The sequence below is a fragment of the Centrocercus urophasianus genome, unplaced genomic scaffold (genome assembly GCF_019232065.1).
Source record: "Centrocercus urophasianus isolate 14NV4802_14NV808 unplaced genomic scaffold, USGS_Curo_1.0 seq_10, whole genome shotgun sequence".
NCBI lineage: Eukaryota > Metazoa > Chordata > Aves > Galliformes > Phasianidae > Centrocercus > Centrocercus urophasianus.
Window position 1 is genome coordinate 97,633,078 of NW_024884142.1, and position 16,727 is coordinate 97,649,804.

The window sequence follows — 16,727 nt, forward strand, 5'->3', positions numbered from 1 at the left end:
TGCCATCCAGCCACTTAGTTTGTATTCACATATTCACATGGGAGGAACAAATAGCACTTTGATGAGCTTACTGACCTTTTGTGACAAAACACTATTGCAGTCATTTGTCCTGAAGAAATTAAATCCTAACAGTGTATTTCCTTCTAACCTGTGCATTAAGTCTGTGTTCAGACCATGCTGCCTGTAACTAGCTGCCGATGTGCTGCTCCAGACTGTTGAGCAAGGTATACACAGATTCTTAACAGGGAAAATACATAAAGCTGAGCAGACACGTGGCTCCCATTTAATGCCGTCTAGAATGACGAGAAAGAAGAAAGAACTCAAGTTATGGCCTCAAGCTGGACCAGGGGAGGTTCAGGTCAGATGTTAGGAATAAATTCTTCTCAGAAAGAATGGTCAGGTGCTGGAATGGGCTGCCCAGTGACATGGTGGAGTCACTAGCAGTTGAGATATGTAGATGTTGCACTAAGGGACGTGGTTTAGTGGGGAACATTGGTGGTAGATGGACGGTGGTTCTATGATTGTACTGGAAACCTTTTTCAGCGTGGTGAGAAAACAGAAGGGAGGCTTTTTCTTACAATGCAGCAAGGAACAAGAGCTAATTTTCTGGGTAGGCATGGATAAGAATAGTGCAATGCTTCTTTATGAAGCCTGGTGTTGAGGAAAGCCCACAAACATCATGAAGGGGGAAGAAAAAAAACATTTGAATCTTTGCTGTGAGTAGAAGATGCATAGGGAGAACTATTCTGTGGGAATAAAAAAAATCTTATGCTTTTGTGACCACAGGAAGGTGCAGCCTTTGCACCCTGGAGGGCTTATGGCTCAGTCCTGAAATTGTTGCAGGATGTAAATGCAGGTGGGAATTTCAAGAGAGCTGTAGTCAAAACAGTAATGCATAAAGGCTTAATCCAGCTGGTGAGGAAAAAAATGGCTATAGAGAAAGGGATGAAAGGGAAAAATCAATGTAGCGAGTACACAGGAGAGAGAACTGTACTGAGCTGCTGCTTCTCAGATGGCAAGAGAAAGGGAAATTGTGCTTTGGCTGATCCTTGTACTCTTCCTATTAGACAAGTATTACTGATTACAACATTGTAGCTTCTTTGCTCAAGGGAAGATCAAGTTAAGTATTACATGGGCTGGCTTGCAACTGAGCATCAATGATTAAGGAATTACTCAGTGCTCCTCCATGAGGAGTGGCGTGATTACAGTGAAGGTATGTGCATGTGCCATTCAGTGTTAATAGTGACTTGTACACTTTGATTAGTTCAAACCACGTGTATGGAGGAGTGACAGCCAAATCATAGGAAACATCTGTGAGATTTTTCTGAAGTTCGTTTATGGTTTGGGAGACCCGTATAAATGTTTTCATTGAGAGAAAAATTGCACCATGTGTTACTTGGGCCAGTGAGGGTATGGGTGGAAGTGAAGGGTGATGTTAATAGTGGTCAGGTACCTGGGGGGAGAAAGCTGAAGGCAGTGCTACAGAAAAAGGTGTTGAAGGCACTTGGTGAGAGCTGAATTAGCAGGTGAGAATGGGTCACCTGTATTATGTGATGTGATAGAACCATAGAATCCATAGAACGGCCTGGGTTGAAAAGGACCACAATGATCATCTATTTTTAACCCCCTGCTATGTGCAGGGCTGCCAACCACCAGACCAGGCTGCCCAGAGCCACATCCAGTTTCTGAGGCAAATGTTTGTATTAAAAGGGAAGGGGCTAGCAGAGAAAACAGGATCACTTGACATTGTAGAAAACGTGGCCCTGTTTGCTTAGGAAGTAATAATTCTTAAAAGCTACTTCAAGAATAACAGGGCCATTTTCTTTATAGACTTGGTTAAATTGTGCCAGAAAACCCACCGTGGAGAAGTGCTAACAGGATTGATAAACACCTCTTTTTGAGAGCAAGGCAATATTTGCAGAGCACAGAGTTGGCAGAGATGCAAAAAATAAATAGATATTAACAGTAAGGAAAAGTGAAAGACATCTGAGATGAGCTGAAAACAAAGAGAGCTGCAGAAAGAATAGTGTTTAGCTTTTTGTACTTCTGCAAGTCGCATAGATCTCTGAGAGAAAAAGAAGTAGGAAATACAGTGCTGTGTGGCTGTAAACTAAACACGACAGTAACATGTAGCAGTTTGATTAGAAGCACTTCTTTTCTGTCATGGAGTAAATATTGTTGGTTGATGCCAATGGCTTATTACATGGTAGCTTACTGTGGTTGTTGAATATTTGCTGTGCTGGACTGACAACAAAAAAAATTCTTTGTTTTTAGGTTTTCAAAAATCTTGGTACAGATGTGCTTAAATCTGCTTTTGAAGGTTATAATGCCTGTGTTTTTGCATATGGACAGACTGGATCTGGGAAGTCCTACACCATGATGGGAAATGCGGTATGTAGCACTTTGCAAATGTGCATTTTTGCTCTGTAGCAGTGCATTGAAGATATGCATGTGTTTGATAGTACTAACAAACTTTCCCTTGCATCACAACTTGTAGTAGTAGTAAGAGGTTTTAGAAGCTCTTATATCATCTCCAGGTAAATATTTACCCCCGCAAGAAGTGTCTTTAAGGGATGCTCTGTTACACTGAACAAAAAGCAATCATTTTCACTGTGTAACAGAACCAAATGTCTCAAGTGTTACCACTGATTTTCCATGTTAGACTTGAAGCAAAAAAAGAAGGTGCATTGTAAGTACATAAATGATCAATTTTCTTTTGAAGAAGTTCCATTATTAGCCTACTTTTGAAGGGTTAGAAGATTGAAACTCCTGCTCAGAAAAGGCTATCAAGTGTGGAGTAGGAACTGGGTAAGAGTAGCTAAATGCAAGTTTCACTAGGTAGATAATGCTGACTTTGAGTTTAAGGATTGCAGCTTTCTTAGCACTGCAGCGAAGACCCTGAAAAAGAGGGCAGGTGTGATAGGAAGTGCACGTGGCAATCTGTGAGTGAGGAGCAAGAGTAGTTTCTTGCAGCTACCTCCAAAATGGCTCAAGGACAAGGACAGAAAGCCTTGGCAAAGCTGTTGGGAGTGGAGCAGTACGAGGAGCTGACGTACCGTGTTTGCAAGGCAGCCTTTACAAGTTTAATTCCCCTTTAATCCTTGGGAAAAAATACTTTTGCTCCCAGCAGAATTGAAAAGGGGAATATTGCCTCTTGTCCTTCATTAGCTCACTCTTTGGAAATGCCACCTTGCACCTCCTTGAGTTTAGGAGAGTAAATTAGCTTTAAATCTTTTTGTTTCAGTTGTCAAAGAATAAGTGGCTTCACGATGGTAAGCAAAATAGGCTTTTGTAACCAGAAAAGATCTTATGACCTAGATGTGGATTTCTGTTTTGGAAATTTATACGTGACATTTTTATGAGACTGCCTGACTATATGTAATGACCATAATCATCAAGACATGTTGCAAATGAATAGGTGCTGGAGTTTGTTTGACACTATTCGATAATAAAGGTCTAATCTTCTTGCCATGATACATAAATACTTTAATCTGGTTTTGTATATTGTGTGTATAAAATACACTCAGCTGCCAAGTTAAATGCTTGAAAATTGATGGCCCTGTCAGAGACGCTGTGGTGCTGTAAGAAAACTTGAATTGGAAATAAATTTTCTTTTTCCCACTTCTCCTTAACAAATATGAATTCTAGTCTCCTTTTCCTTTAAATGTATGCTGTTCTTGGCTTTGGAAGGCTGCTTCTTTAACAGTGTGTGCCTCAACTATTTCAAGAAGTCCGTGGAGCAGTCTTGAGCAGGGATACTGAAGTGGTTGGAGGTCTATAAAATATGTTCTATCAGGAAAATCTGACCTGCATATGCTGAGAAAGGAAGACTGTGGAGCAACAAAACTCTTCCAAGATGTGAAAGGCTTCTACAGAAAGGAAGGGAATCGTTTATTTTTTTTATATTTTTTCCCCTGTTAGGTAGATGGACAAGCAACAGAATGTTTAAAGTACAGTAAAGAGGTTTCTGGTTAGATAACACAAAAGGAAAACAAGCTGTTAATGAGAAAATTAAGTTCTGCAGTGGACTGTTTATTTTGGTTCTATCAACTTTAACAATGAGAAATTCTATAACCCTCCCCCCCCCCCAAAAAAAAAAAAATAAGGTAGAGATGATAAGGTATACTTGATCCTACTTTGGAGCAGTAAGGGATGAAAGGGGAGGAAATGTTTAATTTTAGTTTCTAATAAAGTTTCTATGTTCTGTAAGATGTACGTTTTAGTGACAAAGTGTACTGGGGAGTGTGTGCTCTTACTTTCTCATCACTATCCTGCCAGAGTTGACGTTATTCAATTAGAGTAATATTTTCTATTTTAAGACTCTCCTTGCAACTACTGAATTGTGTCAGTAACTAATGGCTTGCCTAAAGCCCTATGATGGATCTTTCATGGTTTTTTTTTTTTTCTCCTTAAACTGTAATTAAAACTATTCAGTTGTTTCCAAGCATGAGATGAAAGAAAGTTCTTTTAATTTCCTCTGTGTTCTTAAAAAAAAATAAAAATAAAAAAATAAAAAGTGGTGGGAAATTCTAACACTGGGCTCTGGAAAATAATGGGAAAAGATGCTCCTGTGTTACCAAAGGCAACCCTCAAAATAAGCATTATTCACTTGTAAGTTTCTCCCTTTATCTGAAGGCTGTTTTATTCTGATTTGGTTGTTGCAAACCAAGGTGCGGTCAGAGGAAGATCTAGATATGCTTGAAGGAGAGAGTAGATAATTATTTGGAAGAATGAAGCCCAGCTAAGGAAGGACAAACTGGCTGTCATTAAAATCTTGGAGAAGGAAGCTAGGAAGAAGGGAAAGTGGGGGGGAGAGCATGTGGGTGTGCAGTGATCTGAAATAACAGGATTGAGAGTGGGTGAAGAGCCAGGTAGGAATACTGTCTGCACCAAGGAAATAAGGTGAGGAGCTCTGTGATGGCATCTGGGAGAATGCTGACGGAACAGAGAAACTGAAGAATGAGAAAAGATGGGAGCAGTGTGGAAGCAGGCTGGAGTGACCTTGGAATGGGGGCAGAACAGAAGAGAAATCTTTGCCTGTGCAGTCCTGTCTTGCCAGAGCCCGGTGCAGATGAATCTGCTGTGGGTGTGTTTTCTGCAGTCAGATATCTCTAGAATCCCACTAGGAAAATTTTCTTGGATGCCTGGAGTGCCTGGGCTGTTTTCACGCTGGATGTTTGTTGTAGTTTGTCCTGATTTGCCTTCTTTCTAATTACAAGGCTACTAACTCTAATGAACATCATTTCTCGCCTTGGCAGCACATAGAATTAGAATTAGTCCATTGCATCAAGTCTATGCTTTTTCGGACTGGAGGCAAATTGTGGCTGACAGACTGTTTTGTAAGCTATTCTGCTTTAGCAGCTCTGAGCCCAAAGCTCATCTGTATGCGTGTCCTCTGCCTTTGTTCACTCATTTCAGCTCTGGAGGAGTGTTAGCCTCTGCCTTTGTGGCAGGGAGGTGGGGAGCTCAGCAGGTAGGTGGGTGCTGATGTACCTGCCAAAACCAGCTCTCCATGGGAGCATGGCAGCTGGGATCAGAGCTGTGTAGTTCTCATTCACCCCTCTGCTGCTGGGGAAACCTTGGCTTTGGTTGGGAAAGACGTTCACTGCAGATGTCTGCCAAGTCCATGGTGTAATGAGGTAGATGGAGGAATTAGACAGTTCTTACGTTGCTCTGGGGAGCAGTTCTGCCTTAAGTAGCTGGGGATGTTGAAACTTAGTGAGAGAGGTGACACATAGCCCAACAGTAAAGAATTGGAGCTAGGATGTATGTTCCTACATACATAAGAATTAAAGTGGCAAGGTGAATAGAGTAAAATGAGGGGCAGGAGAAGGTTTGATTCCTCCCATTGCTGTTTATGGGTGTGAAACAATTGATTCAAGATTTTATTTTTCAAAATGTATTTCACATGCATATGTAGCCTTGGGAATAAGAAGTGTTGTTGTTTCAGGGTGATGCTGGCTTAATACCTCGAATTTGTGAAGGGTTGTTCAGCAAAATAAGTGAAAAAACAAAACGGAATGAGGCGTCCTTTCGAACAGAAGTCAGGTAGGTCCTGGCATCTAGTAGTTTGCTATTTTATCATACTTGTTTCGGTTCCTGCAACCCTGTTTCACTTATCTCTGAGAAAGGCCAGTTTTTAAGATAACTTTCCATGCTTGGCCTCCGTCCTATAATTGATTTTTGTTGGCAGTCACAGTCAAAATGTGCAATACTTCTAAATTTGATCCAACAACTCTGTACTTTGCTTTATTTACCTGATGATGAAAATGCCTTTACTATTGGAAGGCATCTTTCTTATTTTACTATTTATTTAAGGCTGACATTAGGTGCTCTTGATCTTGCTAATGTCTGCTCCCTTTTGATTTCTTGTTTTTTTTCCTCAAGGACGCAGCAGTCATTACTATCTTAAGCCGACTTTGGTTTTGCTTCCCCAGGCGTTTCATCTTTCAAACTGTCTGAACATGCCTTTCATTTTCTTACTGAATCTTCATTCAGTCAGTGGTTTTTCTGGCCTTTACTTTCAGCTATTTGGAAATTTATAATGAACGTGTGAGAGATCTGCTCAGGAGGAAGTCATCAAAAACGAATAATTTACGAATCCGAGAACATCCAAAAGAAGGACCGTATGTTGAAGGTAGAAAGACTTTAACCATTTTGCATTGGATATTTTATTACCTTTGTATATTTTAAAGTGTTAGATCTAATTGCATGGTTGTTTTTTTTTTTTTTCCTTTGAAATAAAGATGATGGTGGATATAGAACTTCCATTTGCTATAAAAGCACTAAATGTGAATAGCCTCATTTTCTAGTTCTACTTGCTTTCCCAGTTCTAAGATTACTAACTTAAATACAGTTTATCTGTTAAGTGAAACAAATTTCAAGTAATATTAAGAGGTGCAATTGGTTTTAAGAATTCATTGAATATGATTTATAAATCCATAATGTTTCAGATGGAATGAAGTAATCCATCTTCTGCCACTGGAAGTTCCTGTCTCTTGAGAGATTATACTTAAGCACCAAATACTTCAATAAGAATGTGTATTTTCTCTTAATTTACTGTAAACATATAAGTTTGCAGTTATTCACAGGAGATCTCATGCTTTTCCATAAGAGTAATAGAAAAAGCACAGCAATAAACACTGTAATTGCAGCATCACTTCGAAGTGATGGTAATTTGAGTCCTTTTGTTGGGAAAAAAAAATAAATCAAGTGCATGTATGGGCATACTGAATCACTGTACCTTTCTTTAGATTTGTCAAAACATTTAGTGCAAAATTATGGTGATGTAGAAGAACTCATGGATGCAGGAAACATAAACAGAACTACGGCTGCAACTGGAATGAATGATGTCAGCAGCAGGTCTCATGCCATTTTCACAATCAATTTCACTCAGGTAAAAATACTATATTAATGTATCTGCATTCAATAACTCATATGGTAATAATAAAATATACTTCTCAAATCAGCAAGTATGGGTAAATAGTGACTGTATGTTGTCTTCTGACAAGAAAGATAGAAGTATGAAAGTAGTGTTTTGGCAATCGGAAGCACCTTTATCAGTAATCACATTCCTTAAAATTAACAGTATAATATGATTATTTAAAATGACTCTTAATAGATTTCAAGGAAATTCAGGTTGGAAATCTGAGCTAAATCAGCTTAAAAACAAAACAACAAAACATCTTTGTGGCCCAAATTATGGGGTAGAAATGTTGTCTGAGTGTTTTGTTACTGACTTTTCCTTTCTTACTCTAAGAAACCTATTTATATTTCTTCATTTACTGGTGGAAAGATTGAACTTGTTTTTTCAGAGCACAGTAATCTTTTAATTTCTTATTTTTTTTAATATGCCATAAACTCCTAATTGCTACTTCCTTAAACTTGGAGATGGGAGGAGAACGTGAGTGTAGGTGTCTGTGTGTGGAAGCTGTAAGTTCAGATGTTAGTTGGAAGGCTAATAATATGAATACAGCACATACTTGCAGTACAGCAGGTAAATGCCAACTCACAGTTGTTGGCACATGTGCATAAATGGCTTGGAATTGGAAGTGCTATGATTTCACAAAGTAACCACTTCTGTGGGAGTTAGAAAAAAAGCCACAATAAATGCCTTTCTTTGACAACCCTAATATACCTGCCGTCCGATGCTCTGCTGTTGTGAGTAAAATTCAATGACACGAATGAGGTGATTAAATTGAATTCAGTAAGATTTCAGAATTTTGTAGCTTAATACCTTTTTTTTTTTTAAAATTATTTTTAGGCTAAATTTGATTCTGAAATGCCTTGTGAGACTGTTAGCAAGATTCACTTGGTAGATCTTGCTGGAAGTGAGAGAGCAGATGCCACCGGTGCCACAGGGGTTAGATTAAAGGAAGGCGGGAATATTAACAAATCTCTTGTTACTCTGGGAAATGTCATCTCTGCCTTAGGTAAGTTATTAGATTTTGTGCTTTATGCTGTTGTGGATTTGTTAATTGTTAAATATCGTTTTGGTAATTTACAGTTTTTATTTACACCAGTACTGGATTTAGGAACTAGATGATCTTTAAAGTCTCTTCCAACCAAAGCCAGACTGTGGTTCTATGAAATGGTGACCTAGAATATATTCTGTGTTTGAAAATGAATGAAAGTGTGTAACTGCTATTTTTTTTCTGTCCTCACATCACAGCTGATTTATCTCAGGATGCAACAAATCCTCTTTCAAAGAAGAAACAAGTATTTGTGCCTTACAGAGACTCTGTGTTGACTTGGCTGTTAAAAGATAGCCTAGGAGGAAACTCTAAAACTATAATGATTGCCAGTAAGTGTTTTCAAATGACTTTTTTTTTCGCATCCTGAACTAGTCATGCTTAATAGGATTAGCTGTAAATATTTAGATTCCAGATGCTTCATTCAGGCAGAGCATTATTTACACATTTTAATTTTTTTCTTTCTTTGTGACTTCTCTAGTAACACTCTGTCTATACCTGCACTCTTACAGAACATCTCTTGCAGCAGTACAACTGTATGTGGTCTCATTATGTACATAGGAACAGTCTAATCTGTTCAGTAATGTCGTGAACAATGGCAGTTGTGTCTCCAGAACCTGAGAATTTCGTTTTTATGTTCAAGCTTTAAGGATTCTATGATTCTGTGATCTCTTTCTGGATGCATTATGTTTGGTCACATAACAAGGCTTTCAGATTGTATATGTACAGTCATTATGCATACATAAGGGTCATCCAAATGTATGTGCCTAATTCTCTGCATCTGCTCTGACATGAGCTCACTGCTGTGTTAGTCTATAACACACACACAGTGTAATGATAAGCTAATCTGACCAGCTGATCTTCAAATAATATCTCCTGTTTGTTCTTGTGATTCATTTGCGTTCAGGACAGCTCTGATATTTGTGATAAATGCACAAGCCTGGATCTAGATGAAGTCTTGTAATTCTCTCTATTTACACCTTTCCTCCACAGGTTGCAGCCTTTCATCCTCAGTTTTGTTTTGTTTTCAAAGAAGGGTTTTGTGAATCTAGTCAGTATTAAGGTGTGAATCAGTTTACTTTTCCAAAACATTGTTAGAATTAGTGGCAGAAACAGCCTGGTCTTTTTTGACATTGACATTCAGTGGGTGAGAATGTCATTTTTTGTTAACTTACTTTTTGAGTACAGCATTTTAACTTTGTACAGGTTTAATTATTCATGATCAGTCAACCAACTTCTCTTACAGCTTTCTTTTTACTTATAGGAAGCTCTGTAAGGATCACTTAATTTAAAAACTGTGTATGGCATCTATTGCAGGGTTTTTCAACAGATTGGGATGGGAATCTCATTAAAAACCAACTATTTAAACTACTAAAAATTAGCATTTCAGAGGAGGGAAGAATTTGGGATGTCAGAGGTGTAAGTGTGAAGGTATTTCTCCCCTATTCAACTGTGATGCAGTTTAACTGATGGACTCCTCTTTTGAGAAATGGCTGGGCAGGGAAGTCGAGATTGTAAAATGCATTGAACCAAATTCTCGTTCTTCAGTTGCTTTGCTATGGTTGGATTTTCTGAGTTCTTACACTGCAGGATTTTGGGGATATTTCTGGAATTGGTGCCATTTCCTTTCCTAAGACTGCTCACGGGATCAGAAGGCCATCATGGGCCAGATGCTGCTTTGTTCTTCTGGCTGTTCGACTAGCGCTGTGCTAACATCTTCCTTGATGCTTTCTTACAGTTACATGGTTGAGTAACTCCATGTATTCTGTTGTGGGGAGTGAGGAGGCTTTAAAAACGCAGTGAGCTTTCAGTGCCTTTACTAATGGTTATAGTGCACAGCTGCTTTTTCAGCTACTTTTCCATTTATTAATGATGCATCTGCTAGGCACAGCCCTGATGGTTGATCTCTTCTCCAGCAGTAACTCTAGTGATAATGTGGCTGAATTGCCTAACAGAGCCTGACAGGCTGTCCAGATATGTTTGGCATGCCTTTTCTGTAACTAAAAGCTCATGCAAAAAAACAGGAAGATCATCTTAGGCTCTAAGAAAGGTTCTTATAAAAATACATCTGATTCTGATATGTCTTGTTTCTATAAAACATTGTAGCATATGTCCTGAAAGAGAATAATTGAGTAGTGGGAGGGAGGCAGTAAATAAAGTAGGAAAGTGAGTAGTGTGAGTTAGAGGAGGTATAGTCTGGTGCCTAGAGCATCTCCCCTAATTCAGACAATCTCTAACATTAAAGGAATATTTAGTATTGCTGGGAGAATGTGGAAGGCCAGAAAATTATGGTTGCTTAATTATTTTTTTTCAGGAGTTTTCATCGTCTGGTTCTTTGGGTTTCTTGTTCTTTTGCATCATTAAGAAGACTTCTGGTCCCTCGTTTCCAAATGATAGTCTCTTTAATTTAGACATCTTGCAAATTGTTAGGAAAATTAGCTGAAATACAGCATCAGCACTTTCATTAAAAATCCATTGCGTCTCCTTGTTGAATTGTCTGTAAAAACAGTTCTTATTTGTCTTGCTGCCTCAGATTAGGAATATTCTGCTTGCTGCCAGACACCTGCAGCTCAGCAGAACAGACAGTTTTGTAAATGGGTGATAGAAGCTCTTCTTTTGCTTTGTTTTTCATATCTATCTTTTACTTTAATGGTATTTAAGTTACTTTCAAAACTTGGAGCAAAAGTGTTTCTACCTGAAATGACTTTTCCATTGGATTATTACATCGATCCTCTATAAAATAGGTGGTGATTTTTTCCACTGTTCATGTGCAAATTCACAGGAGCCTGTGAAGTATTTACACAGGATACTTATGCTTACCAATGGGTTGTAAATGTTACATAAGTTGACTGAAAGATTGCTTTACAGCTCTTGATTGCTGGACCTAATTATTTAAATCACTTAAACACAATTATAGTGCCATGAAGGCAGTAGAACAGAATGAAGAACTCAACAAATTGCTGTTGTAGTGGTTATGCATTTCTGTCTTTTCATCCATGTTAACTTTATCAGACTGAAAATATAAACTAGCTTTACTAAATAAAACACGTGGTGCTGGATAAACTGTTTCTGATTTCATCCCCTCAGCTATTTCACCTGCTGATGTCAATTATGGAGAAACTTTAAGTACACTTCGCTATGCAAATAGAGCCAAAAACATCATCAACAAGCCTACTATTAATGAAGATCCTAACGTCAAACTGATCCGTGAGCTGAGAGCTGAAATAGCCCGATTAAAAGCCCTGCTTGCTCAAGGGAATCAGGTTAGCTTTACTTGAAATTTATGTGTAATTTTCCTTGAGCTATAACATCTATTTCTAGAATGTAATGAGATAATTATCTTTCATTATATTGATTTGAGTAAACAAGCTCTACGAGGCTATGAATGAATATTATTTTACTGATTGAATCAGTTTCCATATGGCCAGTAGATTACCTCTTTTAACACGAGGGGGAAAAAGTATCAATCTCAAGCTTTTAGCCTTCTCTTAATGTAATCAGGCCTTGATTGCAGTTTGCTGGGGATCAGGTACTCAACTCAGCACAAGGAGACTGAACAGAACATGTTTGCTGTGTCTAGCCTGACGGACTGCAGATGTACTGCTGGTCTCTCAAAAGTAGCAGAAGGCATAAAGTACTTAAGATGGCCATGCATTTTTATATTGATGTGGGCTTGGGTAACATGGTTGTTGGTTTTTTTGTGTTGGTCTACACAGTACGTTAGAGAGCACGTTGTGTGCTGAACGTGCAAAAGTACTTTCAGTTGTGATGGAAGAAAAGGTTTATATTTTTTACTGGCACAGCCTGAAAACTCTCCTAGTTAGATTTATGTCTCAGGCAGGGGAACTGCTGACAGGCCCTGCCTCTTTGAGTTGGTAATTCTGTTCTTCCAGAAAATATCAGCTTCTGCCAATGTGTAAATATAATAGAAAGCAAAGAAAATGGGAATGATACATCAATAATCCCAAAGTAATAAAAGCACAAATCTTAGATATTTCTCAGTTTTCTGATTTGGATTTGTAAAACTTGCAAAGTTTGATACTGACTGCTTGCTTAACTTTACTGTTTCTATGGCAACAGATGATGGTTATGGTGGTGATAATTGTGAACACACATGCCATAATTACACCTGTTAGACACAGGAGGTTAAAATGGCCACGTTAGGCCAGTGGTTAAAAACTGTATGGCTTTTGTGTGTCTTTTACTGTGAGAAGGGTTTCTCAACTAGATTGAACAACTGTTGGTTCATTCTGAAGTGTGCTAGTTAGGCTTGCGCTTCTGGTCACCAAACTACGTGATTTGGAATGTCAGAGAACTAAGGAACTGGGACTGATCAAAGTGGAAGACTTTAGAACAGTAGGAGTGATTGCCAGAAGCACCCTGCTCAGTGCAGAGCTTCTGCATACTGGAGAGAATAGTTCAGTATATTTGATTTACTTATGGGGCTGTACAGAATGAAGAATAGTTTCTTTGGAAGTGTTTTATTTTAATTATACAGAGTGCTGGGTTGCTTTAAAAAAGAAAAACAACCTTTTGTTGTGTCCTCTCCCTCTCCACCTGTATCGACTTGCAGAATTTCTCTTTTGCTCAGTGCTATTTTTCTGTCTCTTTTCAGTATTGGCTACTCTAAACATTTGCTGCACAGGCTCTGTTAAGCTTAATTTCTCTTCTGTTTCCAGGATGATAAAACTGAGCTAACAATAAGGAATGTGCAATTGCTCAAGCCATACATCTCTTCTAAATAATGCCACTTGGGGCTGCTGGATTTAATGCCTGAGCAAATATGATTTGGGGAGACAACTGAAAGGATACTCTATGATTCCATGATTCTCTAGATTTATCTCTAGAACTACCTAAGTTTATTTTAGATAGACTGTGCAGTGTGAAATGTCAGTGCAGCACAGACCTTTTATTTATGTAAGTTTAGTGCTTCAGCTAGATTTCATGCCATAAAACATTTCCTGAAAAAGGGAATGGGACCATAGTATGAAGGTGTAATAGGTATTGTGGATGATTGAAGCTGAGCTCTGCTCTGCTACGAACTATTAGAAAACTCCTCTTGGGGCTGAATTATTCTTGTATTCTTATACTTCTTTTGTATTCTTAAGCAGAGAAAAATGAATGTTTCTTCCTTAGCTTGTCTGATCACTTTTGGTTTTTAAATATGTTAGCAAGGTAGATATAGCACAGACCCCTTTGAAGGTGTAATGCTTTGTCCTAATTCCAATTTGTAAAACAGTGGATATCACAAAATAAATGTGGTTTGTCTGTAGGATGTGATAGATGGCTGTATGGCAGACAATAGACAATTTGCTTAAGTTAATTGAATTTGTGGTGCTTGGTAAAACAGCAAGTGGTGTTATGTATGCACAATAGAATATAAATCCCTTCATAATTTCTTCTGTGATCTTCCTTTGTGTTCCCAGAATACTGTATTGCAAATGCTTCTGTAGATCAGTGAAGATACTGGTTACTGAAATGCAGTGCTGGGTTCAGTGTGGGAGGTCATATAACAATGAGTACTGCTTCTGTGTCTATACTTTCCTTTTCTAATGCCTATTATCTTATATACAGTTTTTAATTACAGATGGGCAACACAGATATGTCATACAGCAAAGTTGTTAAGTGTTGATGCGTAATAACTTTTCATGTTTACCAGGAAAAAGGAGTTAAATTTGGGGAATTGTGTGTTATATTCTTGTCTGGTTTCTGTGTGGGCATGTTTGTGACAACGTGCATTCAGAGGGAATGAAATAATGTTCCCAAACTGATGATTTGTATTGAGAGTATCTGCTTTGACAACACTTTGATTACTTGGAGAGTTTGCAGTATTTTAAGGTCAAATGGCATACGTTAGAGTGGGAAGTATTTCATACTAAATATCAAAGTAGGTGAGCAGATAATTTCTTTCAGCTGATTTTGCCAGAATTGTATTTTTTTTTCATCTTTTATTAACTTGATGCTATTTATTTTTTTACAATTATAGATTGCTCTCCTGGATTCTCCAACAGCTTTAAGTATGGAAGAAAAGCTTCAGCAGAACGAAGCAAGGGTGAGTTATTCCATAAATCAACTTAAAAACAAAGAAATGAAGTAAGGGGGCCTTGGTGCAACTGATAGCCATTTATTTTTATAAACACAACCATTAGACCATTAAAAAACAAGGTATATTAGTATGAGCCATATCTACGAGGTACACTTTGGATTTATCCATCAGCCACATTTCTGCTAGGAATGCATTTTACAGCTCTGTGGTAAACACAGGGATCCCTATTGTGTGGTGCTGTATACTTTGAGTGGAACCTGCAAAGCGGTGATACGAACCTTCAGTTGTAAATATGTTTCTCATATTCAGGCAAGGCTTTTAAAACATTTGAAATGTAATTTTGTTTTAGTGCACAAACAGAGCTTTTATCTAGGTGTAGTGAGCAATAAGAGCTGCTGTATACACACTAATTAAAGTACATTATTTGTACTCTGGCAATAATAACTGCTTGTCCTGCTCAGGAGTGTTGCCCTCTGCATGGAAAGCATACTGAGTGTGTTTTATCTTTTCTCAACCTCATTAGAAGGTCACTTGATTACTATTTAACCTAATTCCTGCAGACATGATTACTGAAAAATCTAAGTAGGTATTGCAGAGGTTGTAGCTTTTTTTAATACTTGAATGGATGCAATAATAATGCTCACACAAATGTAAAGACTTTATTGCCATATTTAAATTGTGTGACACATGCATGGTAAATTAATGAGTTGTCTTGTCCTTATGTGAGAACAACTTTTGAGATGTGATGTGGTGAATAGACTTATGGGCATTTTTAATAGTTCTCTTCAGTCTTTTCAGGTTATTTTCCTGCTTTAACATTCTGACCACCAACACTGATGGTGCACTGAAAAATGTATTTACTTTTCTCTGGATTCTTGAGATAGAGGTAGAAATGAGATAAATACATTTATTTCTTGTTGATTCATTTGCATTTCAACTGCCAAGACAGCTAGGGTGTAGGCTGTTGGTTGTAAATGAGGAGGTCTTTGTGGGAACTGTGAAGACCTTTTTTTTTTACTTGCAGCAAATTTTTATAGGGACGTAGCCGTAGTGATTTTCACCATTCTGCACTATGAAGTGGATTTAAATAATAAATGATTGTGTATGTTTTTAAATCACTGTATTTAATTCCTGTGCAGAAATCTGCTGATATCAAAAACTGAAGCATGTGTATGCTGGTGTGTGTACATAGGTATGTGCACATGCACACTTATATGTGATGTGACAATGATTCCAACTCAGCCTGAGCTTTTAGGTTTGTCTGCCCGAATTGCTTTCTATACAGTGCTTTCTAAAAAGCTAGAAGGGATTTGAAATGAAAAGAGCCTGGTGCATATAAGTTGCCCTTTGAGGTGGGCAGCTTAGTGACTAGGAAAGGCAGGACAACACTTCTGTATTGATATGCAGTGCTCTGCCCCTGTTAGTAACGCATTTGCAAGCAGACCCTGACTTCAGTGCTGATTTCAGCTGAGTGATTTCTGTGTTGCAGCAAACTTAGCTCTGATTCTCTCATGATGGCTGCCTGCTGCTGCTTCTTCTGCATGCCCTACTCTGTGATTTCTGGAGTTTGTTTTGACCAGATTGTGTCTAGATCAGATGAAGTGTTCTGTGATGGTTTAGTCTCTTAGTGAAGGAGCAGTAGCTCTCTTTTAAACGTTTAAGTCCTAAACTTTACATAAAGAGTTGCACAAGTATTTCATACTTGTCTAAGAATTAATTATGGACTTTGGAAGGGATGTGATTTTTCAGACATTTGTTCTCTTTTACAGGTACAAGAACTGACCAAAGAATGGACAAACAAGTGGAACGAAACCCAAAATATTCTGAAAGTAAGACAAATACATTCTTTTTCAATGTGGCATTTGAATTAATCTTAGAGTTTTTCCTTCTTACAAATCTTTACCGTATTGAATGTTTCCATTTTACTGCAAAGGAAGAGAGCTTGGGGCAAGGGCAAGAGGCTCCCTCATCCCCTTGGTGCTTCTATTGCATCCATAACTGCAAATAACCACCTTCTATGCTGTATTGGATATCTCTGTGAATGCGTTGCATAGAGAATATGGGTTTTTGCATTGGCCTTCAGATTTGTTTCAGTCAGAAGCAGTTCTTAAAATTGGAATAACAGCTTTCAGTTGAGTATCCTCCAGTAGGTCTCCATCAAACAGAACAGATGGATCTAAGCTGAGTCCCCAAGCACTGGGATTTTTGCA

At 38.2% G+C, this 16,727-nt stretch overlaps 1 protein-coding gene across 4 annotated transcripts in view; it reads left to right on the forward strand.

Annotated features, from left to right (window-relative positions):
- KIF16B (kinesin family member 16B) overlaps positions 1 to 16,727 on the forward strand; it is a 133,880-nt gene that overhangs the window by 15,873 nt on the left and 101,280 nt on the right. For all 4 annotated transcript variants that reach the window (XR_006168172.1, XM_042814757.1, XM_042814769.1 and 1 more), the window contains exons 4-12: positions 2,275 to 2,391; positions 5,951 to 6,048; positions 6,528 to 6,637; positions 7,254 to 7,396; positions 8,264 to 8,432; positions 8,672 to 8,803; positions 11,559 to 11,734; positions 14,458 to 14,523; positions 16,287 to 16,346. Coding sequence is in view for 3 of the 4 variants with exons in the window: in XM_042814757.1 (XP_042670691.1) it covers positions 2,275 to 2,391; positions 5,951 to 6,048; positions 6,528 to 6,637; positions 7,254 to 7,396; positions 8,264 to 8,432; positions 8,672 to 8,803; positions 11,559 to 11,734; positions 14,458 to 14,523; positions 16,287 to 16,346 (1,071 nt within the window). In the remaining variant the exon portion in view is untranslated. The remainder of the gene's footprint in view (positions 1 to 2,274; positions 2,392 to 5,950; positions 6,049 to 6,527; positions 6,638 to 7,253; positions 7,397 to 8,263; positions 8,433 to 8,671; positions 8,804 to 11,558; positions 11,735 to 14,457; positions 14,524 to 16,286; positions 16,347 to 16,727) is intronic.